The sequence below is a fragment of the Silurus meridionalis genome, chromosome 3, assembly GCF_014805685.1.
Source record: "Silurus meridionalis isolate SWU-2019-XX chromosome 3, ASM1480568v1, whole genome shotgun sequence".
Taxonomy (NCBI): domain Eukaryota; kingdom Metazoa; phylum Chordata; class Actinopteri; order Siluriformes; family Siluridae; genus Silurus; species Silurus meridionalis.
Window position 1 is genome coordinate 15,928,236 of NC_060886.1, and position 26,758 is coordinate 15,954,993.

Here is a 26,758-nt window from a genome sequence, read left to right on the forward strand (position 1 = left end):
CTAATCATGGCATATATATCGACAGAGGAACTATAAACTCATATAACCCAGAAGAAGAACACACAGATTGTAAGCGAGTGCAGGAAAAATAAACACTAGAGCTGTGAGGCAGCAACTGTAAATGCTGCATCACCATGTTGCCCTACATTGAACTCACAAGGGACCACAAAAAAAGTAAAAAAAAGAAAAGGTTCTATGGCTTGCTAAATAGAACCTTTTTCTTCAACAGTGGTAAAAAAAAAAAAAAACCTTGGTGAAGAATAAAGTAAATTGCTTATTGCATCTTGTCTGCACTGAGGAAGGGACAATATATATATATATATATATATATATATATATATATATATATATATATATATATATATATATATATATATATATATATAGGACTGCTGTTCATAAAAAAAAAAAAAAAAAAGGAAAAACTACACCCAGGCAAGCAGGAGGTGAATTTCATATTTTATTACCATCTGTGTTGTTGGATTTGTACAAAGAAATTAAGTAATGCAATTACAAGTCTAAGACATTGGACACTGTGAACACACATGGCTTTGACAAAGGGTTCTCACTCAAGACTAGCACAATCAGCAGCAGACAAAGTGTAGAGACTGCACCATGGTTTAGCAAAGCTTTGTTAAAGCACAATACATGACTCACCAGACAAAGAGGTTCCATCAACTACAACATGACATGAGGACATCACTGACAGATTCACTGCACCATTACAGCTCATAGTCCACCAGATTCTGGATAAAAAGCTACTTTATGCTATGGTAAACTTTGAAATAGATTAGTCAGCACTTAATATCTGGTTCACATCAGTTTTCTCTGGTTCCTCTGGCTACTTTAGGAGTTAGTGACATTGTGCTGGCTCAAGAAACTCTTAACAGTCATGACCCATCAGCATGAGCATGACCACAAGAACACGACAGCTGGCAAGACATGATAGCGGCGTTATGAGGATTATTTAAAAAAAAAAGGTGACATTATCATCTTTGTGCTGCATAAACAAACACTTAAAGAAGAAAGAAGTAAGTTATATGAAGAATCTATTCACTAAAGTAGCCAGTGGCAGACCCAGGAGCTCATTGCCCTCACACACACACACACACACACACACACACACACACACACACACACACACACAATCACAGAGGCACTTTAGAAATGACAAACACGTCTAAATCGTTAAGGCACCACAAACAATACAACATACCTTTGGAACACTGACACATTCCAAAAACACTGGGCTTACACACACACACACACACACACACACACACACACACACACACACACACACACACACACACACACACACACACACACAAACATCTATTCAATGTCCCATTTCTTCTGTCTTCCCACATCATTTTCATTTAGTCACAATTTTAAGTCAAATTTGTGATTGGTTTGTATCATCATTCTAAGCTTAAGCAGTGAAGAACACATCTAGAGTGTCAGAAATAAACTGTCTTTACTGTTAAACAGAGACATATTATATATTATATATATTATAATATTATACTCCAGCACGCTGTTCTGCGCAACCTTGAATACGAAGTGTGGGAACCATCACGCTGAGTCTTTTATTCTATTCTATTCTATTCTATTCTATTCTATTCTATAGCCAGATAGATATGATGTAGGAATGATATACCTGTGAATGCTGACATATGGTGAAAAGTGACAGTATGGATGAATGGAAATCACCTTCATACACTTAAAATGTGAAACAAACCCAACCAACAACTTAATGTATATATCAAGTATAAATCTGTCTAAATTATGTTGAAAATCATATACAATATTTAAAGAAAAAAAACAACAACAACATTCAAATACATTCATTAAAAATCAAATCATAATTGACACGAATGCCACAATCAATCATGCACAGCAGCATGAAGAAACAACCTGGGCTTTCTCTAGCTTTAGCGACTACGGGCCACTCAGTGAGCACTTTGTGTGGCATGTGTCAGAGAAAACATATGGTGTAAATATCATGTTGCTTGTGATACACTATCATAAAACATAAGTCCGCTAATGCTTTAGTCACTTTTTTGTCACACGTAGTTTGAGAGGCTAGTTCAGGTTTGGAGTTCCTTAGAACAGCACCTAAAATCATCAGAGGTAACCGTGTTCAAGACGAACACTCTGTATTGTACGTGAGAATAAGTGTTGTGACTATATAGTGAAATGTAACTGTTGTCTGTGGCCTTGGAAATTTGTAAAAGATTAGTGGCCAGGCAATCATCTTTACTGCTTCTCACCTTTGAATATGGTGTATCCCTTCAAAAAAAAAGCAGCTCTTATTTTAACAGGAAAGTGTACATATTTTCTTCATTGCACTGGGAAATTTGTACATAAAATGTGATTGGTTGATAAAGTGTTAAAATTACTTTCAAAATCAAATCTAGAACTGACAAGCTCACGCCTAGTCAGCAGCATAGCCCTGGTGCGGTGACCGTATGGAGAAAGCAGTCTTAACCATGGCCAGTGAGACACTAAAGTGAGAGCTCTAGCATCGGTGAAGAAGCCCCTTTTTACAGGCCACAGCGCCTACAATAGCGGCAACTGCCAGGACTGAGGACATGCCCATGAACTTGAAGAATCCTCCAACAGACGGCAAATTTCTCTCCCAGAATGTGGTGACAAACGGCAAGGAAGGGACATCCTGAAACAAAGTCAATGTTAAAAGATATGCACACCAACAGTACAGAAATGAATATACATTCTGTAGACTTGTATAAAAGAGTTTAAATAACCACACTGGAAATAAATATTGTACCATTGACTCTGGCTCTGTTTGCCAGATTTGGCTTGAATGCAGTCTGCCCATTGAAACCAAAATCTGAAAGAGAGTTTAAAGTTTTATGTACTACGTTTATTTAATAAATAGCTGTATACAAATGCTGTGATGTCTCACCTCCCTGACTGCTCTCTCTCCAGCCTGAATAGCCCCTTCCATATAGCCACTCCACTCTGTAGCTGTCTCAGTGCCTGCAAAGTAAAGTCTGCCCACAGGCTCCCTCAGGACCCTACACGCAGCGAGATGCACAACTGTTACCTCACATCTACCGTTTAAAACTTCATGTATCTTTCAAAAACTTTCATCATACATTATATATATATATATATATATATATATATATATATATATATATATATATATATATATATTATATATCTTTTTTTTTTTTTTACATAAAGAGCTGCTATGGAGAATGAAAAAAGCCCATCATACATATTTAAAGCCATAAATACACAATTTATTCACTCCTTCATAAATAAAACACAATATTTGAAATTTTATAATGGTTTGCAGTACAGCATTATTCATGACCATGGTTGTTATTAGTATATTTTCAAAATGATTGTACTTCCTTCAATGAATTCGAAACGCTTCTACATGTGTTATAAAGTCCAATCAAAACGTTCCCAGTATGTAGGCTTTCTGTCCAATCTGAACAACTCTTCTAAAAAGGAAGCTGGCTCTAGTGTTTAATATTTCAGAAAATGCTTATATAAATATAATATAAATATATCCAGCACTATTCCCTAGCTATAACAATAAAAAAAGGCATAGGCCTTATTTAATACTAGAATAGATCCATATATATCTATGCAGAAAAAAGTATTTACGTATATAATCAGTTTTACAGTATGTGTGACCACTTTATCTTTATCAGGGTTGTGGTAAATCTGGAGGGATGATCACCTTACAATAGACATGTAATTAAGCGCAGGAATGGGAGCAGCAGATGAAGTGTAATTAAGTGTACCTACTTGCCATACTGAGTAAGGACTCCAGGGGGGATGCTGGCCGTATAGCAGCCACCAGAGTATTCCTCCTCACACCAGTTCTTTTCCTCATAGTGCACAGGCTGGAAATAGCAACAATTAGCAATCCACATATATTTATTTGATTTATCGATTTAAAAAAAAAAAAAAAGCTTTGTGTATTTTTGCTCTTAGCTTTTGCCATAAAACACAATTTAAACATGAGATTGTGGGCTCTGCAGTGATATACATATTAGATAGAATTTGTTTACATATACATATATATATATATATATATATATATATATATATATATATATATATATATATAAAATATATATATATATATATATATATATATATATATATATATATATATATATATATATATATATTATAAAGAATGAAAATGCTACTTAAAACTTAAAGACGAAGCTGTGAGCCCTGCCTTATGAATAATCGCTGCACGAGGGATTCATGTTCTGTTCATCATGCCCTTCTTATTAAACAAATATTTAAACAACAGATAGTTATTTAGATAATTCCTCTCCAGTGTTTAGATTTCAGTTAATTCTTTACAAAAATTGCTTCTCAGCATCTCGGTTCTCCACCATTGCAATCAACAATCCCCTAAGTATGAATAGTTATACAGCTGTGGTTAGCTGGTCAGACAGCATAAATAATTTAATGAAGAACAGAAACTCACATGCAAAGCTTCCTCAGAGCCTAGTACACGAGCATAGATCTCACAGATCCTCCTCTTTCTATGGGGGTAAAATTCCACATTTCAGGTCAGCTGTGACTACAGCTAGGAAAAGCTTCAAAAATAAAAAGTCTGTTTCCAACAAATATTTACCTTTCCTCCCTGGTGAGTCCAGCCAGCTTCCTGCTTTTACGTGAAAGGATGAAACTGCAAGAACGAAAAAGGTGTGGTCAACTGAATGTCTTTTAACCAGCTGTGTCTACAAAGAACATGTGTTTCTATTCAATGTGGGTGAAGGTACACAGCCCCATTAGTCTTCACAACTTGTCTTACCCCATTATGGCTGGCACTGTTCCATCTGGCTTAGTGTCATCCAGAGTCAGGCCAATAGGCGACTCCTCGTCTTCGATCACCATGGTTCCACAGTAGCCTGGAACCAAACAGCACTAATAAGCACATGTACTGTACATCTAAAAACACAATGTGTCATTTATTTAAGTTCATTTTCACTATGAAGAAAAAAAAAAGGATATCGCAAATTGCAACAGATACACAACAGCCAGAACGTCTTTAGCTAGCAAATATACATGAACCAACAGAGACAACATTAAATAAGAGTTAACTAATTTTAAATATACCTCATAAGTATGGCCTTAGTTTCTTTGTTGCTGGCATTTGATTTTCTGGCCTAAACTGACTGATTGCAATGTTTAGTTACTCTTCTCTTCTCTCGTCTTTTCTCTAAACAACAATCAATAATGCAACAAATTAAAGCACAGCTACACGTCTTCATCTGGAATTACTAATAACACAGACAGATGAGGTTGTGCTGAGAGATGAGACTCACAGAACTGTAACTGTGTGTGTGTGTGTGTGTGTGTGTGTGTGTGTGTGTGTGTGTGTGTGTGTGTGTGTTTTATTCAGCAAGGCCAAAAGTGAGTTTACTCTTTTGATTTACACCAATGTTTGTCTCCCCAGTCTTCGTTCCTCTAGTAACATAGGGTGTGTCACATCATATAAAATATAGTTTTCTTTTCAAAAGGTCACTGCAGTAGTAGTCATTTAGTCAGGTCATGTAGACTGTAGTCATGTAATATGAAATACATGATTATCTTGTATCAAAATACAATTTAGCTCTTGAGTACTATTTAAACATTTAATAATATATCATTCACTTTAATTTTATTAAATGTATTCTGGTCAAAAACACCCACATGTTCACAGCTCAGTGTTTATACAGAGAAGCTAAACCATCCTCCTGGTCAGACTCCTAACAGTAGTGGGTGGGGGGCCTGTGCACGTCAATATATTTATATTATAATTGCATTTGCTTATGTGATAATGGACTCGGTGCTACTTATAGCACTGATCAATTACCCTTCTTCCTCCAGAAGTTCTCCCTGTAGTAGACCATGCACTTGATGACTGAGCCCATGGGGACTCTGTGGATAAGTTGATTCCTTAGTGGAGGAAGTTCAGGGTTAAAGTGGATCTTCAGATTCAACCCTGGAGGTATGGCAACAATGACGTATTTTGCCTGCAACAAAAAACACAGAATTCAACATTCACATTTACTGAATGCTTATTACATCAGAAGTATTTATAGTTTAAGCAAAAGCTGTAGCATAGGAAATAATATTTTCAGATAAATGTTTGATCAGCAGTGCACACAGGGTGCTGAAGCTGCTGGATGTGAAACCCGAGGCCTGGTCTTTGTACTTGGATTACTGATTTAGCTGGATTGTATGGTTAATGATTTGACATGATCCTGGCTTTGTCTGGAACTATTGTCAGACTGTTACCAAGACAACAAGTCCATAAGCTCAAACCTGCTTAGATGCACGCTTATTCAATATTAACAAGATTAGGTGTGGCATTTAAAAGCATATCCTCATGCATTTAAATATCTAAGTTTAGTTTAGCGATTTGAGACAGAGTGCTTTTGTCAGCCATGTCCTAATTGTAGGGTGACTATTGTGGTTTACAGTTTATTTCAAGGAACAAAAGAAACCAATATGTTTACAATACTCTAAAAATATTGTGTGCTATATTGCTCATAATTCCTATATAATAACTAAATAATTTGTGCACATGTAGAGTAAATGTCCAATCATACAATCATTTCTGGGACACTATTACATGTAGCTAATCATCTTAATGAACTGTGTTGGAATGGGTATTTTAGGATTCATAGCAGATGAGAAGACCTTCCAGCTCGGGTCAACAGGATAATGCCCTCTACAACAGCTATTAGTGAGCTTTAATAAGAGAAAGAGGATGTGGTCAGGGCAGGGAGATTAAGAGCAGCTTTGTGGTCACAATCCCACAAGCGTACATGCCAAGTATACCAAGACACATGCTGCAAAAAAACCTTTTTTTTATTGTCCAGAAAGATTAAAGATTTAAAAAACGCGCATTTTACTATAATACAGTTACTCTTTACTCAATCATATTAATTATTAAATCACATTAACAAGCAGAAAGTACTACAAGCATGAAATACTATGGTTATGGACAAATTCTCTCCATCCATGATACGTAGTAACAGAAAAATGGCAAAGATGCACAGAATGCATGGTCATATTCTGTGAAAAATACTGGGGACTAATCTAAACAATGGTTTATTAGATTTTGAGAGCCAAGAATACATCTCCTATAATGTGTGTGCATGAAGAGAGTCTTAAATGCAGCCTGCTGTGAATTTCGACTGATTACCTTATATGTCTCCTCATTGACAGTCTTGACTTCCACCATGTCTCCACGCTGATCAATGCTGTAGACAGCACTCTGAAGCTTGACTCTGTCTCCCAGCTCTTTGGCCATGCACTCACTGATCTGATTTGCTCCTCCTACAAACTTTCGCTCCTGGGGGAATAAAACAAGAATTTAGCCAGACAGAAACTCATGAAATAAAATAAAGGCCTTTATTTAAACCAAATAATTTGTCCTCTGTATTTTTTTCTGTTTCCACTTCTGCCTGCCTTTCTGTCCATTCTGTTTCCAGGTGAGGACTAGGCATGGATGATTTGGTTTGCATTTCCTTTATGTACCAACAGGTGGCGCTATATTTAAATAAAAATAAAAAACCCTGTGTTAAACAATGTTCACACTGCTGTTGAGACCGAATTAAGTCAAGGTCTGCACAGAAATAATCACTTAATACTGTTTCAATGCACTCAAAGTAAGTTTATCTATGTAAAAAGGTTAGCGTGGCTGCTCAAATTATTTTCTGTAAATTAAAGGCTTGATCAAAAATGCCCCTTTTTTTAAGAACTGTTCATATATTGCATGTGTTTCAACATACACAAACGCCTTAATTGCACCACAAACCAGTTACTCTGTTTGCAGGCTTTGATATGTTTTAAAATAAAAAGAAATAATATGCAGGGAGCACGTTCTAATTAGGAAAACAGCAATATGTCTAACTGTGTTTGTTCACCTGTACAACATGTGTCTATCTTTTAGGCTGCACAATGATCACTGGCTAAGCAAACACACACACACACACACACACACACACACACACACACACACACACACACACACACACACACTATCCAATGCAGAGCAAATCACTGCAATATTCAAAAAGAGCAGCAGAGCAACTTATCTTTAAAGGGTGCCAGATAGTAGGAAATCACACAGAACCTCATAATAAAGCTCTCTAATTACTCCAGTATGTTCTCTTCCTCTGTAGCTTTGGCAGCTGAGCATTAATTATTTTATCAATACCAACAAATGGCTGTCTTCAATCTCTTAAAATCCACTATTGTGTGCACCATCTTCTTCTTCTTCTTTCGGCTTCTCCATTAGGGGTCACCACAGCGGATCATCAGTCTCAATACCCCTCTGTCCTCTACATCTGCCTCTTTCAACCCAACTACCTGCATGTCTTCCTTCACCTCTTTGATCTTCCCCTTTTCCTCCCTCCTGGTGGCTCCATCCTCAGCATTTTCCTACCGATGTACCCCATGTCCCTCCTCTGCACTTGTCCAAACCATCTCAATCTTGCCTCCCTCCAAAACGTCCTACATGTGCTGTCCCTCTCATAAACTCATTCCTAATCCTGTCCATCCTCGTCACTCCTAACGAAAACCTCAACATCTTCAGCTCTGCTACCTCCAGCTCCACCTCCTGTCTTTTACTCAATGCCACTGTCTCTAAACCATCCAACATCGCAGGTCTCACCACAGTCCTATAAACTTTCCCTTTCACTCTCGCAGATACTTTTCTATCACAAATCACTCCTGCTATCACTCTTCTCCACCCACTCCACCCTGCCTGCACTCTTTTCTTCACTTCTCTAACACACTCTCCATTACTTTATTGTGAGCACCATGATTAACTAAATTAGGGGTAAAGAATAGAGAGAGGTGCTGATTACAGGGTTTTGGGTTAGGATGCAATAGATTCAACCTCAATGCCTATTAGTTCTTGTACGCACCTGCATGTCTACAGTGCTATTTCACACAATGTTACCTGACTACACTGTAATCAGCATCAGAGATGAGCAGAGAGATGCAAGTACACAGACATTTCTCTGCAAATGCAAAAAAATCATAGAATCGAGTCCAAAGGCAAAGTATCAATTTCCAAGCCCTTTGTTATTTAAAGCCTTATAATAACGATATTTCACAGATGATGATGTGATAGTGTAAATAAGCTGGTGAGATTCACCTGGCCTCCATTAGTGGTGGAGAAGATCCTCATGGTACCACCGCACTGCTTGACATACCAGAGAAACCAGAGAGCGGAAATCTCGTGAGGCTCCGAGGTCACGTTTACATTTACAAACAGCGTGGCAAAGCGGCGGGCAGTGCTGCATGGGAACAATGTGTAAAAAACTTGTTTGTAGTTGTATCAACAATCCCATCTTATAGAAACACTAAACTTTTTTCTTTCATTACTGGGTTTTTTGTTTTTGTTTTCTCTACCTTGTCCAGCAAACTTTGTCCAAGAGCTCTTTCATGGTCATTTTATCCCACTCTATAGCATGCTTGGACCTCCATGGAGCTTCTTGTGGGATCTGCAGTATACATTCACAATCAGCTACCATATAGGACATCAATAACAATGTCAAAGTCTCTTCAATCTATAGAATCTTAAGGACTTAGAATGGTATGATACTGTCAAAACATTTCATATCAGCTCCTTTGTGATGATTAGGCCTAACAGAGAATTCCTGTTCCTAAATACTGCAGATGACCTTACCTGCATACCCATCTCGTCCATAGTCCTCCATAGGTTGTTGTAGTCCATCACGGCTAAAGGGTTCCACATTGGGGGAAAAGGCCCCTTGAATGGATACGACTTCCCCTAGGAGACATAAAGCATCCATCATAAGATCCTTTTTTTGCACCTTTACACTCTACCATTAAACTTAAATTAATCATAGCACCTCATTGTTTGACGTAATGTCTTTGTAAATGCATCATAACTGGAATTACGATTATGCTTTGGAGTGGAAAACATTTTGTCTGCCTAAAATATTCGTCATTGCATTTTTCATGGCTTGCATTGAAATAAGCAAAAGCAAAGTGTGGGGATTTTTTTTCCCCTAGCCCTATATTACATTACACAATTTGAGATCAGATCTAATTATATCCTATTAAGTGTAAAGTTTTAAAAACCAAACACTTTAAGGGGCACTTTAAGGGGTCTCAAATTATTACAGGTCCTCAAGAAATTATTACTCCAACTGTAACCTCATAAAATAAAGACTTCATTACCATAAACACAAATATTTCTCATTGGCACACAGTAGCGATATGACACAGGATGCCTGTTCACACAGTGTTTCATTCTCACAGTAGTGGAAATGCTTAGTCAGAATGACAACATGGTCCATAGCTGGCCGATGGGGTAACAGTAAGCAGACATTACTTCATACCTGAATTACTTTGTTGCAGAGGGACTTTTAAATAAATGCATTTATGGCTGATTGATTAATATTTGACTACAGATTGAAGATCTGAGGCACGTACACCAGAGGAGATAAATTTCCCCTAATCTATGCTCCACTTTACTATGAATTTAATAATTGCTAGTCTATGCAGCCTTGTAATGGGGTCATTGATAAAGGACTTTGGGTGATCAGGAGCGAGGATTACAACACTACTCGACTTCTGATCTTCAGTATTTTATCTGATGTGGTCATTTTTTATTTGAGGTTTAAAGGCCATGCTTCACGTTTTTCTAAACTCATGGTGGTAGTATAGAGAAGGTCATTGTGTGTTTGTTGGATTTAGAGAATACGACAGGGTGCCGAGAGAGGAGTTGTGGTATTGTATGAGAAAGTCAGATGTGGCAGAAAAGTACGTGAGGGTGGTGCAGGACATGTATGAGGACAGTGTGACAGCAGTAAAGTGTGCAGTAGGAACGAGAGACTGGTTCAAGGTGGAGGTGGAACTGCATCGAGGATCGGCTCTGAGCCCTTTCCTTTTTGCAGTGGTGATGGACAGTTTAACGGATGAGGTAAAAAAAGAGTCTCCGTGGACTATGATGTTTGCAGATGATATTGTGATTTGCGGTGAGAGTAGGGAGCAGGGAGCAGGTGGAGAAGAGCCTGGAGAGGTGGAGGTACGCGTTGGAAAGGGAAGGGGAATGAATGTCAGTAGGCGTAAGACAGAGTACATGTGTGTGAATCAGAGGGAGAGCAGTGGAATGATGCGGTTGCAGGGAGAAGAGGTGGTAAAGGATGAGTTTAGGTACCTGGGGTAAACTAAGTTTGTTGCAAACTAAGTGCAAAGTAATGAAGAGAGTGTTAGATAAGTGAAGGAAAGAGTGCAGGCAGGGTGGAGTGGGTGGAAAAAAGTAGCAGCAGTGATTTGTGATAGAAGAGTATCTGTGAAAGGGAAAGTTTAAAGGACTGTGGTGAGACCTGCGATGTTGGATGGTTTATTGACAGTGGCATTGAGTAAAAGACAGGAGGTGGAGCTGGAGGTAGCAGTGAAGATGTTGATATTTTCATTGGGCGTGACGAGGATGAACATGATTAGAAATTAGTTTATTAGAGGGACAGCACATGTAGGAGGTTTTGGGGACAAAGTAAGAGAGGCCCAATTGAGATGATTTGGACATGTGCAGAAGTTGGACATGAGGTATATCAGTAGATATACTGAGGATGGTAGGAAAAGAGAAAAAAAGGAAGGCCAAAGAGGGGGTTTATGGATGTGTTGAAGGAAGACATGCAGGTAGTTGGTCTGAAAGAAGCAGATGTAGAGAACAGAGTAGTATGGAGACAGATGATCCACTGTGGCAACCCATAATGGGAGCAGCAAGTGGCCTTGTCTATAAAGAAAAATTATTTAAATGGATCTGCAAACAATAAAAAAGGCACCAAAATCTCAAAGGAAAGCATCAGCCAACGAGCTATGTACATGCAGTGTTTCTAATGAGAGCTGATTATGCATTGTGCCAAGATCACAATGGATTTTTGATCTTGAAACAAAAAAAAAAGGCAGACCTCACACTAAATTCAACAATGTGCCACACAGGCAAAGCATTTCCACTCATCAATATCTTACAAGATGAGTGCTAGAAAGCAGTGGGCAAAAAACAACACATTTATCGTTGCAATTATTGGGTTTTCTGTGTGTGTGTGTGTGTGTGTGTGTGTGTGTGTCAGGGTGTGTGTGGGTCAGAGCAATGCATTAGAGCACAGTAGATTGCTCACTATCCAGCAACAGGTCTGTTCCCATGGTGACAGAAGTGAGGAGAATGCACAGACAGATGAGAGACTCTGTTTTCTTTTCTCTTTGCAGAGAATGAGCCAAGCCAAGTTTGCTTCTTTTGTCCACATACTGGCTCTAAAGCATTTATTTCGCAACCTTTAATTTCATCTATATTAATCCCTGATGTGCTGAACTTGCTCGGTTTGGTATGAGGCTAATAGGACAAAGCAGGTCAGGCCTTTAGGATTAGAGCTATAGGAAAGCTGATTAGCCTGAACAGTTTGCTCAGATGCTCAGCCTTATTACAAAATAGTCAGCCCATCGTGTGGATATAAACCAAGCAATGATTGTTGAGTAACTGCCACACTAAAAGGTCGACCATAAAGCTTTGAAAAAACTGTGGCATTGTAGTGATTTGTGAAGGAAAGCAATGAAGCTATAATTCAACAAACAGATAGTCACGCTTATATAATGCCATTTGAAAATTAGAAGTAAGCGTTATTGAGATTGCAGACAACATAATAACTTGTAATATTATATAATACCATTTTTTTTTTCAAACTTGTCAAGTTGAAGATGCCGAAACATTCATGCATAATCAGAGAAACAGTAAAGTTTTTATACAGTATTCTAGTTTTAAAGTGGTGTCACAGTCATTCAAAACTTTCTTCAAATGAAAACATGGAATAATACAATAGAGCATTTCACATTGATGGATAAACATGGATTTTAAAAACAAAATTTGATCTCTCACATTTTTATGGATGTCACAGGTAATTTTTTTCAGGCGGGAAAAGAGTGATCATTTGGGACTCTTTAGAATAGAAGCCTAATTAAATGACCATACTTGGAAAAAAAAATCACATTTTTGTGGTTGTGAATATTAAGAAAATATAGTTTAGACTACAGTTCAAACTGTAGATGAAACATTTATATTGAATGTACCCTTTCCCAAAAATCTTTACATTTCAATCCCTATGTTTAATCCCTTGTTTATTTGGAAGCTTTGGACATGTTTGTCTGTTCTGTGCATCATCTAAGTACAATGTTTTGCCTTGTTCCTTGTTTTTAAAATACCTCCTGGCGAGCAAGGCTTCCTTCGCACACATTTGCATGCCATGGAGCTTTATGCTATGCTTTATAATGCCCTCTTCATAGTCCTAGTGACCTTGAACAATTATCCAGATCATGTTCCCTAATTAGAGGGTGAATCAGGAGAAGACAGCTTACAAACTGTGTAAATGTTCTGTGTGTTTGCTTTAGGTGAGTTCTGTCTCCAGAGTCTGGTTATGAAATGAATGAAGGGCAACACCCCTTTTACTAAACACAGGGACAAGCAGAGAGATGGAGAGGGTATGTGAGGGGGGAGGGGGACAGAGAGCTAGTCTTTTCAGAACTGATAGCAATCTCCTTTTGATGGGAGCTGCAGCCAAGATGAGGACACAGAAACAGTGCCTCAGTGCGGATTTGAAGAAAACACACAAACATACACCCACATACACACAAAATTGTGGGCAGTTTGACGCAGAGAACATGGGTCATAAACAAGGTTCAGAAGGCTGCTGTAAACACAAGAAACACAAGCTTCCTCTCTTAGGGAACAAAAAACAAGCTAATTGTATACATGTGCTAGTGGCTATACACGCTTCTGACTCTTCTGATTCTGCCTTGCTGCTTCTCTGAAAGAGTTCTGGAAGAATGGAAAACAAAAGTTTTTGGTGGTATGTAGGTGGAATAATATATAGATTCTATCTGAATGTCAAGTCAAGAGGCTTTTATTGTCATTTCTACTATACACAGTGTTACACAGTACACAGTAAAAGCGAGACAACGTTCCTTCAGAACCCTGGTGCTACACAACATAGAGCTACAACACACAAAATAAAGCTACATAAAGTGCAGCAGAATCTTTCTTAATAACCCTTTTTTAAGGAAAACATCACTTCAAATATACATCTAAGCCTAAATCTTTCAAAATATATAACTCTCTATCCACACATGATCACTGCCTAATGCTTTGTTTTGTGGAAGTAATTCTGCCTGAGGGACTCAACTGACAAAACACATCAGATGTGACATCTTGCAATGCTTCTGTAAAGCTGCAATATCATATGCTATCACTCTGCGACACAGAGATCTGAAATTGCACTGTATATTTAGCATGAATAATATTATACAGTTTGACTAGCCTCGAATCGTGCTTGTGTGGTTTGTTTAATTTTCTGATTAGCAGAAGAACCCATGCAAGGTGGAACCTTTCTTCACAGTAATTTGTAGATTTAAAGCAGAATGTTGTGATTTGCACCAGAATGTTCATTAATGCTTATGAATGACTTCTCATTTGCACACAGCAAGTATGCCTCTGGGGTTTTCTGCCAGACTCCTCTGACATCCTCCAGTAGATTTTCTCTGTGACTTTTCGCTCTGCAAGCATGCTCATGTGTGTGGCTGTGTTTCTCCTAAATGCACATGAGTTAAACAAAGCCAGTGGGTGTATTTGTTCCATATGTGTCCACTACACGTACAGATTTAATTAATCTAGCCATTTTCTCAGATGCCTGCGATTTACAGCTCCAGATTCTGGCCAGAGCCATAGAACAGCTGAGTCTACAGGGAAATCTAATACTTGCGGGCAGTACGTGTGCACTAAAGGCAGAGATGCGTCTGACAAAATTGGATATAAGAAGCAAGAAGGATGGCGAGGCTGCTGTTTTCCTTTCCTTCCTCTGTGTCCACTCTAAACATATTACACACTTCCTTCAGGCACTGATTAGCATCTCCAGGCTCTGGCACCAATATGCTATAAAAGGCTTTGAGCAAATAGCTTTATGTGCCACAGAGAGACAGAGAGAGAAAGAGAGATAGACAGATATAGAGAAAGACCAGCTATAACCTTCTATGCACTACAATATGAGAATGCAGGATAAAGTGGGTATTTTTTTCTTTGCCTAAAAATAGTAAAGTCTTCAAAGCCCAGCTGTTAGGCAGACTGTTTTCACTGTGCTCAGTTGTGAATGTTTTGAGTGTGTTTATGCTGAAATGGAAAGAGACATGTTTTCTTACTTACGTTCACATAGTGAATTAGGGACTCTTCTTCGTTGACCTTGTAAGTCTGAACGCCGTACTCCTTGGCCAGACGCAGAATCCGGTTTTGAGTTGGCCCGATGTATGCTCCGCCCAAATCCACCCATTTGGCATGTTTATTCTGAGGGGCATGTCAAATTCATAACTCAATAGCACTATCCAAAAGGTTAGTTGAACATGGAGTAATTTATAAATCCATCTGTACAATTCCAAATAGCCTTTACTATACATAAATCATTATAGACAGAATAAACATGTTCATGCATAGGTTTCCTATTTGCTAGACAAATTATAGTATCTAGCTTGGATTTCGGAGTGACCACATGCTTATACCTTATTTCTCTAATTACTCTGTCATACCTGAACAGTGTAAGTTCTTCCACCGACACGGTCTCTGGCTTCTAAAACCACAGAGTTTAAACCACTCTCCACCAACAGCTTAGCTGCACTTAAACCTGTCGAGACAAAAAGCAGGAATCTGAGTTATAGTTTTGTAAAAACAATTCTGGTACCTCTATTAACCAATAACTGTATTATCACAGTATTATATGTGGTGCTATTTAACAAGCTGTAATAATATCAGTTTCCTGATGTTAAAGAACACACATTCATACTCGATCAGTTTTTCATTGGAGGCTGAGGTCATGTAATAATCCATTACAATATCTGGAACTGTAGTCGTGTCAGAATCTGTCATTTTTTTTACAGACTGTGTGCATGCACACATCTGGTATAATTACACTGCATTTTATCGTCAATAACATACCCATCAGATATAACCCCAGGTAATATATATCCAATTTCATTTGACGTGTTGGTTTGACAAGCAGTTTTAGTGGCCTACAGGAGAAACTACACAATTTAATGCAGGTGGCTTTAATGTCATGGCTGATTGCTATGTTTATATGTATGAATTGTGTAACAGTCCAAATATATATATATATATACACACACACACACACACACACACACACACACACACACACACACACACACACTTTATCACACTTTGTTTAATACTTTGTAGAAAAGCCTTTGTTGGTGATTACAGCTTCTAGACGCCTCTTGTATGGAGAGACCAGTCGTTTGCATTGCTCAGGAGTGATTTTGGCCCATTCTTCCACACATCTGGTCTTTAAATCTTGAAGGTTCCTTGGGCCTCTTTTATGAACTTTGATCTTCAGTTCTCTCCATAGATCTTCTATGGGATTTAGGTCAGGTGATTGACTGGGCCATTCAAGCAACTTGATTTTCTTTCTTTGAAACCACTTCATTGTTTCCTTGGCCTTGTGTTTGGGATCATTGTCTTGCTGAAATGTCCACCCTCTTTTTATTTTCAGCTTTCTGGTAGATGGCAGCAGATTTTTATCCAGAATGTCCCGGTACATTTTTCCATTCATCCTGCCTTCAATAATATGAAGTCTGCCAGTACCCCTTGCTGAAAAGCAGCCCCAAACCATGATGCTTCCACCCCCAAACTTAACTGTTGGTATGGTGTTCTTGGGGTGGTGGGCAGTGCTATTTCTTCTCCAAACATGGTGTGTAGAATGACTGCCAAAAAGTTCAATGTTGCTTTCATCTGACCATACTATATTCTCCAAATAATCCACAGGCTTCTCCAAATGCTCTTTCACAAACTTTAACCGAGCCTCAACATGCTCTTTGTAAGTTATAGTTTTAGAGTTTGTATAGTATAGTTATCGTTTTCATGTGTTCAATACTAATTCCGTGTGTCATTTCACTTTATTTATTATGACTCAACTTGTATACTTGAAAGTTCTGATTTCTTTGTATGAATTCAATATTTGGCTTGATGGCTACATCTGGTTTAAATTTTGTGTCAATAGCCCACTTAGAAATCCCCTTACTGAAAAAAATGCGTTAAATACTTATTTTCCCCGCTGTATGTATATATATATATATATATATATATATATATATATATATATATATATATATATATATATAAAATATTATGCTGATTCGTTGTGAATCTGACAACTATTTTAGACATCATGTAACAGTTCAGATTGCGGTGATTCCTGTATAAAGACACAGCCTTCCTCTTTCTACAGGGGAAGTGAAAACTCTACTTCTGTGAGAAACTGCATTTGGTCTTAGCAAACTAAGACTAAGTCTAAACATCTGATATGAGTAGACTAACAAAGCCAATTAACAAAAAAAAACATTTACTAAATCAAAACTAAATAAATGATGGCAATGTCTCAAAATAATGTGAATGTTCTTTTCAAGATGAGCTTATTACTAAGGTTTTATATTCAACAACTGATGCATGCACCAAAGAGTGTAGACATAACTGTTCATGTTTAGGCATACTGATGTGTCTACATCTATGGAAAATTATTTCTATACTCAAAGACTCTGTGGACAAAAAGACAAAAATTGTATGATTCTTATACTCTTTTATGGTTAATGTTTTAAGCAGACAAGAGCACATGTTTAAGGGTGGGGAAAAAACTGAAGCAATGAGACATGCCACAGTCTGAAAAAAAAAACAGCAGTTTAAATGGAAGAGGCTAAAGTACACAACTTGTTGCAAACTGGGCCCCTTGCTTGACACTCCTGGTGTATAACATTCAACATCAGGGGGACCGAGTCAGGATATTATGCCAGTATAGGTGCTATCCTGCAATATGAAAAAAATCCTACTTAATCATATACCCACAGAACACCACACCCATTAGTGTGGATTTATGATAAGGATCTGATAAGTCAGGCAGAGAAGCGCTCATATAATGTTTTGCTGCTGTGACTACACCCACCAATGTAGCATGGGGCCATACAGCCTCGAATATACACTTTAGATGGCATTAACAACTCTTGAAACTTCAAACGTCATTCAAACACTCAATTAAACAATTATTCCTTTTTTTTTTTTATTGTTGGAGCAGAAAGGATATTCTTTGTTTTTGCCTTGTTCTTAGATCAATCAGAAAAAGGCCACATCTGTACAAATGCACTAGAACCTTTTATCATACTACTGGGTCATGAAATTAGACCATTAAAATATCTTTTACTTTTAGCATATTTGCAATTGCAATGCTCGCTCATTAATCCAATTTATGTTAAGTAGCTCTGTTGCATTCATCTACTGCTGCTGTAATGGAGCTTTTATGTGACTCTGTTAATTTAACTTGGTAATAAAAGTTGTTAAATTAAGTTGACCAAGTTGATTTTTTATTTTTATGTCTAAAGCATTTAAACCAAATCCAGTATAATAAATCTTTTCAGATATGAACGAAATCTGGTTTACAGCTATGCATTCCTGAGCTATTAGAAAATATGAATAGTTCCCTCTGGAATAGAAAGCAGAACTACCCAAAAGCATGATGAAAATGTAATACCCAATACATCTGCACATTGTGTAACACTATGCATAAGACAAAGCATAACAATTGCTTGTAACACTTCCCATGATAATTCACTTATTCAATAATGATTAATTATTCAATATTGAATCCAATGGGTACAAATCATATATTAGCTCCGATATGTCTAACATCATCCTGCCGAAAATAGGGATTGGAATGGCCATGTCTTCTGGTCATGATTTCTGTCAAAGCAGAACTCTTACATCCAAGAGTTTTAAGATTAACAAGTCACTCAAACAATGAACTTTATCTTACAATCTAGAAAATACTACAATGCATACATACTGCACAGTATGTCAAGAAATCATTTGATTCAAGTTAATAATTTCTGCCAGAGTGAACCAGTCCAGTGGGATTGTTACAGAATAGAAAAAGGGAGATTAAAATTTAAGGGAGATTAAATATTGATAAAAAAAAAAAAAAAAAAATCTTCATCACGGATGTCTCTCCCATGCTTGTTCTCCCTCTTGGTCTGTCTTAGTCAGTCTCCAACTAGACCAGTTCACTATTATTATTATCATCATCTTTTTATTATTGACTTGAATCAAATATTAACTTGAATCAAATGATTTCCTGAAGCCTGTACTATACAGTATGTGTGCATTGTAGTATTTTTAGTAGAAACAATAGTACTCATCTTGATTACGGATAAAATGCTAATATAATAAGCCACTTAGATTCTAAGATAAAGTTCATTGTTTGAGTGACTTGCTTATCTTAAAACTCTTGGATATAAGATCTGGTAATTCTGCTTTGACAGAAATCATGACCAGAAGACATGGCCATGCCAATTGGTTGCCATGAACAATTGCACCATTTTAGTCAGTCTGCCTTTCCTTTAGCCTTTCCGTTTTCAGCCTTAAGATTTAATGCTCTTTTGCTCTCTCCCTCTCCAACATCCAGCTACACCTGAGGCAGATCGTGACCTAACTGCAGTGAAGTTAATTCAATAATGAGGTAGAACAGAAAGCTTCTGGCTCTTAAATCAGGCAAATATCCTAATTCTTAATATATGTGGCACACAACAAAAGGAAACATACAATAAGGTAAAATATGCAGCTGACCATAGGAACAACATCTAAGTAAACTGTAAATCATTTATCAGGAACTCTACTATCAACCATCATAAAGTCAGTTACAATGGTTTTAGTAAATTGGAACGGTTAAATCACACAATTCTACACACAAAATCATTTGATAATATAGCAAAACATCCTTAAGGCTTAAATCAGGAAAAATCTAACTCTCTCATAGTAAGCCAGTTAAACAAGCAGCTGGATTTATTCTTGTTAGTGTCAATACAGCAGGCCATTTGCTGTAAAGCAAGTGTGCAGAGGAACCAGCCAAGGTTTCCATGGCAACTGCAAATGTAAGGATGCGGTCGCTTGGTGAGGGTAAACGCAAGCATAGTCTGACTGCCTTTCACTATTCATCAAGAACAAAAGGTGACACGGCAGGCAGCTCCAAGATATCAAAACAAATATAAACTCTGAATGTAACAGTGGTCTGTTCTGCATAATGCTTGTTTTAGAAGTCGTCTCTAATGGGGAAATCCTTTCCAACAGCAGTTCTCACACATTATTAAAAAAAGAAAGCTGTTCAATGTTTTGAGCTCAGATTCAGACATTACCCACCACAGCCACCCCTCTGTGGCACAAAGGTCAATTGCAAATGAATGATTCTTGCCATTTAAAGTCTAATTCAAACTTAATTACCTCAAATGTTCTCTCAGATGAAACCTAATATTAAAGTCCTAACAGAATCTACTTCATGTGCCAGCTTTAGCTTTAATTGCGAAACCCTATTATAAGAACCAGCTGCCAAACAGACTGGATGTGACAGGGACCACCTATTGGCCTCTGTTATTTAAATGCCATTGCAACTTCTCTTTGCCTAACCCACCTTCAATATTTTGAATGTTCCTAAAACTAATGTTCAACGTAATGTTCATGATAGCATTATGTGTGAATACTGGGGGCTACTAGATAATATGAAGAGTTGCTGATCAATGAGAGAACAGATCTCCATAACTTAATCTAAGGCATCTTCCTTTATTTAATATACATTTTTAAGAATTAAGTCTAAAAAATACATATTTGTGCTTATTTGTTCCTGTAACCTGTCAATATTTTTTCTTAAAAATCTGTCTAAAAATCTAGTATATATATATATATATATATATATATATATATATATATATATATATATATATATATTTAAAAAATAAGAATAATAAATAAATAAAAAAAACACTGCCTCCCTTCCTGAACATTAATGCTAACAAATAATAGCCAATGAGGATGTTTATGAGTGGTGCACTTTGTTCTCTTGTTCTTGTGTCCACCACACCATTTAAAAACTATTGCTTCAGACATGCTGCCAAATGCAAAAATATTGTGTATTTTAAGATGCAATCACCCAGAAAAAGATTAGAGAAAGGGTTGTTGCCCTCTATGAGAAACAGTAAAGCATTATGCAAAGTTGCATAATGAAGCTAGTCAAGCTGGAGTCAGGCTCTTCTTTACTCAAAGACTAAAATCCTGTTTATTCATGCTGAGAATGCAATAGAGAATTAAGGCATCCAAATGACATAAAATCACAAAAATCCTCTCCGAAAGTATTGGAAGAGCAAGGCCAATTCATTAGATTTCCATATACACTGAAGATGTTTGAACTCGAGCTCAACTGACATCATCGAACAATGCATGCTCAATTAAATTGAGGGCAGGAGATTGACATGACCAGTCTAAATATTTCCACTTTCCCTCCCTGATGAAGTACTTTTCTGTGATGGCAGTGTGTCATTGTTTTTGCATGATAAAATTCCTCCCAATTAGATTGGTTGTATATCACAGTACATGGGCAGACAATGTTTTTGTAGACTACTGTATTCATTCTGCTCTTACAATCATGAGACAAATAATTAACTGAGCCATGTTTAGGATCATGAGCAGATCCTTTCTTCTTCCTTTCTAATTACAAGACTTTTGTGGCTAATATCTGTATTTGTTTTCTATTTCCATTCTGGATTTTTTCTGATGGTGTGCCAATATTTGTGTAATATTTGTGTAATATTTGTGTACCTCTGCTTAATTGTCTCTATTTTATTTTTTGTGACTTTCTGCTCCTCTATACACAGATAACAACCAATCTGGGCAAACAAGAAAGACCAGCTTCTGACTTATTCAGTTATATTTCTTGAACACATTTTAAATAAAAGGTGTCATGTTCCAAGTTGTTTAACAGATCTAGATAAATCCAAATGGATTCGTTATCTAACAAAGAATGTAATAAAATAATAATACACATTTTTTTATTTATTAAAATTGCCCCTGCTGTTACAATCATTTTGGAGGGGGACGTTATATTCAACAGGTCCTTGTTTTCCATGCTCCTGTTATTGTATATCTTGCCTTTGTTATATAAATTGAATAGGATGCTGCCAGTTGAATTTTCCACTGCCACATAGAAATGCTTAGATGTTACATAATGAACCCCCTGTAGATACTTCACTGTGTACAGACAAAAAATAAACAATAGGAATCAAGCGTTAGTGTTGCGCTTACTCTGAGAAACTCACAGCTGTCATTTTCATTGCAGACATATTTTGGTGTTGGTGCTTTCCGATTACATTAATGTGGAAAAGTAAACATTGATTAGGAACATCATGAAATACTTGACAGCACTCTCTGAGCACACTTTTGTCTTTAATGTTTGTTCAGCTTTTTTAAATCGTCAGTTACAACTTGTTAACATTTGTGACTGCATTAAACAACAAAAATCCACGAAATGGCTACAAATGTCTGTTGGGTATAAAGTGTTTTAAGTGGACCTTTATCTATAGTCTGCAACAAACATGTTTGAATCGCCCACATGCTAGTTCATATTATATTCGACAATAATTGCATCATTCTCTGTAAAAAACTCTTTCACACAGTCTCCTCAATTGACAATGTAAATGATGATGCGAATTATATCAGAAAATATTCAGTACTATTCAGTAGCAGTTGAAGCTTCAGTCCTTCCTTTTGAACCAGTGGACAAAAAGGCAGGTTTTTGACAGTGACCCCTAGTCCATTGCGGAACCCTTCACAAATAAACTGCAAGGTCGTCAGCTGGAACACCTCACAGATCCAAGAACTTTAGTATCCTTGCATTACAATGATAGGGGCAATGAAGGGCAACAAAGATAACTCTAACCCCTCATCCATCATGTCCCAAGCACTTAAATACAATGTTACACCCGCGCATGTATAATCATACAATACTGTACAGTGCAAAAGGGATTTTATCAGTAATGAAGAAGTCAAAGGGATTGAGCAGAGAGCTTTGTAGCCTTCTTACACTTGAGCTTGTGTTTCCAAGATTAACCGAGTAGCCCTCAAACACACACATTCCACATCTATCTTGTTTGTCTTTACGTGCTATTTTTGTTGCCTTGCGGTTCTCCAGAAGCAGAATTCTAGTATCCTAGCAAGCACAGGATGCCAAACCAAAAACACAAGGTTCACGTGATTAGATGTGGAATGCCCAGTCTTCAGCTTCATTTCTATGACGATTTACACATCAACCGTATATAGTTTCATATAGTTGACTATATAACTATATGAAACTATATACGGTTGATGTGTATATCGTTTATTCAGTTTCTGTCACCGTTACGCTCTAAAAACTAATGTAGAAAACTTATTTAGATTGAGAAAACTAACACATAACCTGCCCCATCATTATATTCACAAATATGCACTGAAACAAATACAATACAATCATTTGTACAGTAATAATTAAGAGTTTAATGTGGGCAGTTCATAAAACACTTCAGTTCATATAACAAAACCAATGTTAATACATGATGAATACATGTAAAGATATAGAGTATGTAACGTGGCCCCAGCATTATAGGTATTATAGGCAAATGCTTGAGATATCACTTTTATCAGTGTAAATCAGTTGTACCTAATATCTGACTTCAGATTACAAATAATGTAATTTAATTCTTAACACTAGTTCAACAAAATATCTGGTGTAGTTACACAACTTTTCAGCAGATAAGAGAAATATATCTGTACAAGGGGAAACAACCTTCCCCGAAGTTTATGAGCAGGAGATAGGGTCCTGTTTATCCAGAAACTCTAACTTTTAGCACACACATTTTACGATGATTGCTCTCCATTTTGCAGAACTCTTAGTCCTCTGCACCGAATTGCAAATTCCTTCAAAGTCCTGATATACAGTGTAGGAACTGGCCATCAACTTTAAACAGCAGGAAAGGCATTTCCTCTTTACAGAAAAAAGGACATGACCCTTGTATCATAGCACTGTTACATAAACACAGTTCACTATAGTTCATCCCCAATGCAATGTAGGATGCACTATAATTCCTGGAAAGCCTTAAACACTAAAGGTGAAGTAAATTTTACTCATATTCTTTAAGCTGTGGCTAATAAACCTTACACCTTTAATTGCCTTCTGTGTCTTGCCTAACAGGCTGCAGTCTCAGTAACTAGGACTATAAAACCGTGGACTATAATAAAAGTTGCTCAAGTTTAACAAATTAGCATGCACTCGTATCATCAGTGCAAGTGTTCTACGAGACAGACGAGTGCCTTTGATGTGAGATATCTAACTTAACTCACGGGGTCAGTGTCAAACTGTCAAATATCCAGCTATAAACCCTGGTGCTGCAGCAGATTTGCTCACACTCACATAAACACTGTGTTAGCTGCATATTCATGGACACACATTAAACCAACCAACAGGCATGTGCTCCACGTACAGGCCAAGTTTATTCATTACTTATCATGTCTTTACTTATCTAATCTTGCTATGGTTCAGGGATAATAAATAATGTGAATATGGCCCAATACCCACACATCTGAGAAAACAAAAAGACCACCATATGGACAAGTTACAACTAGTGAGACAGCTCTCTGGAGGAATTCATCTTACCTCATACACACAAGTTTGTGTTATTGCACTTGTAAGGACCATCCATTGACATTCTTCTTTTATTATTATTATTATTATTATTATTATTATTATTATTATTAATGCATATAATTAATCAAATGACTCACATTTTAACTTCAGTAATCCAAATCAACATTTTGGTGCTTGCTGCTATTTTTTTTAAATAATTAAAGATAACTGCAGCTTTTCACTAAATTGTTGAGACAAACCAAATGTTCCCACAGAGGACAAATCTCCCCGGTGTTTCTATCCTTATGGGGACATTTGATCACCACCAAGACCTCTCTCCTCTCCGTCTCTCGGTGTCCCTCTCTCTCTCTCTCTCTCTCTCTCTCTCTCTCTCCCTCTGTCTCTCTCTCTTTTTTCTTTCTCTCTCCCAAACTGTCTCTCTCCTACGCTCTCCTCTGTCTCTATCTCTGTCTATCTCTCTCTCCTCTGTCTCTCTCTCTCTCTCTCTCTCTCCTCTGTCTCGCTCTCTCTCTCCTCTGTCTCTCTCTCTCTCTCTCTCTCTTGCTCTCTCCTCTGTCTCGCTCTCTCTCTCTCTCCTCTGTCTCTCTCTCTCTCTCTCCTCTGTCTCTCTCTCTCTCTCTCTCTCTCTCTCTCTCTCTCTCTCCTCTGTCTCGCTCTCTCTCTCCTCTGTCTCTCTCTCTCTCTCTCTCTTGCTCTCTCCTCTGTCTCGCTCTCTCTCTCTCCTCTGTCTCTCTCTCTCTCTCTCTCTCCCTCTGTCTCTTTCTCTCTCTCTCTCTCTCTCTCTCTCTCTGCAGTGTAATAGTATTACAGGTAGATTCACGGAACAGGAAGCGAACTCTGCTCACACAGGAGCTATAAACCAACTGAAGTTTCATCTCGCGTAGTAAATAAATGAACCCTTATAATACACGCGCTTTTTATCATATCCACATGTAAACCTGGCTCCAGGACAGCGTGCTTGGTGAATTGTGCAGAGATCTGGATGCAGTAAAGCCCGACAGTCTGTAAGATGCTAAAGTCCCTCCCTGTGGAGAGCATCTCGTTATCGGGAGTATCAGTGTCACAGCTGTCTAAATCCTGCATTCAGACCGCTGCACCTCTCATTAATGCGCTATGCAAACTTTACCAAACGGCACCATGGGGTTTCATTAAGTTTTTTTTTTTTTGGTGTGTGTAATACTCACCTGAAATGCCTCCCCCAATCACTATCACGTCGTACGTGTTGGCTGTCATGGTGCTGTACTGCCCTGTCCGTTCTCTTCCTCCCTGTGTCGCTCACAGAGAAACGCAGTGCAGCTCACGGCCGCAATAAAGAGCCACCGCGAGCATGTCACAGTCCCTCCCACACATCACACGCCCCGCCCACACAACACACGCCCCGCCCACAACACACTTCTGCAATTATGCAATCTTACCGCAGGCTCTTATATTAGCGTTTATCAGCTCTTATCTAAATGGTTAATGATTAAAAACAGGGTCTCTCAAACACATCTGCCCGCTGCATAAATTTATAGATTTACTGCAATTTTATTTTAATCTTCAAATTCAAATGTGTATGATAACATTCAGACCATTTTTACATTAAAAAGTTTACATAAAAAAATTAATTAAAACCATTGATCTAAACCAAGCATTTATCCCTGGACCTTTCACTGACAGAGCACATCAAACTCAAGGTGACAATTTGTTTCTCACTTATTAAGGTTTGGATTCAACCTTAAAACCAAGTAGCTATTCATACCAGTTAACGAATGTAAAAACTTAAATACAACTGTTATATCCACCACTGTAACAATATGTAGATTATATATATATATATATATATATATATATATATATATATATATATATATATATATATATATATATATATGCAAACAATATGTATATTGTATATTGTCAGAACACTTTAACCACTGTTTTAAAGATTTTACTTTATGCCTTTTTTGTGAAAAAAAATGCCAGCAGGGCAAATCATTATCATTTGGCAATAATAAATTAAACCTTTCAATTATACAAAATTTCAAACAATTACTACAAGTCTTTAAAACATTCTGTCTGACAAAAGAATCAGACATTAGTGATTGGTAATCATTGTCATTCACTGTAAAGTAAAATTAATGTTCTGAATACACAGTGAAAGTGAAAGCATTTGCCCTCTTGTGGCTGGATTTGCTCTGTGC

At 37.3% G+C, this 26,758-nt stretch overlaps 1 protein-coding gene across 1 annotated transcript; it reads right to left on the reverse strand.

Moving 5' to 3' along the window:
* Positions 1-447: 447 nt before the first annotated feature.
* Positions 448-25,905, reverse strand: mao (monoamine oxidase). The gene is made up of 15 exons (XM_046845413.1): positions 25,760-25,905; positions 15,604-15,698; positions 15,227-15,364; positions 9,698-9,802; positions 9,421-9,512; positions 9,164-9,305; positions 7,202-7,351; positions 5,864-6,023; positions 4,820-4,916; positions 4,640-4,693; positions 4,490-4,547; positions 3,790-3,887; positions 2,930-3,041; positions 2,792-2,854; positions 448-2,677 (listed from the first exon to the last, which is right to left on the reverse strand). The coding sequence occupies exons 1-15, from the start codon at positions 25,806-25,808 to the stop codon at positions 2,522-2,524; spliced, it is 1,569 nt and encodes a 522-aa protein (XP_046701369.1). The 5' UTR covers positions 25,809-25,905; the 3' UTR covers positions 448-2,521.
* Positions 25,906-26,758: the final 853 nt, after the last annotated feature.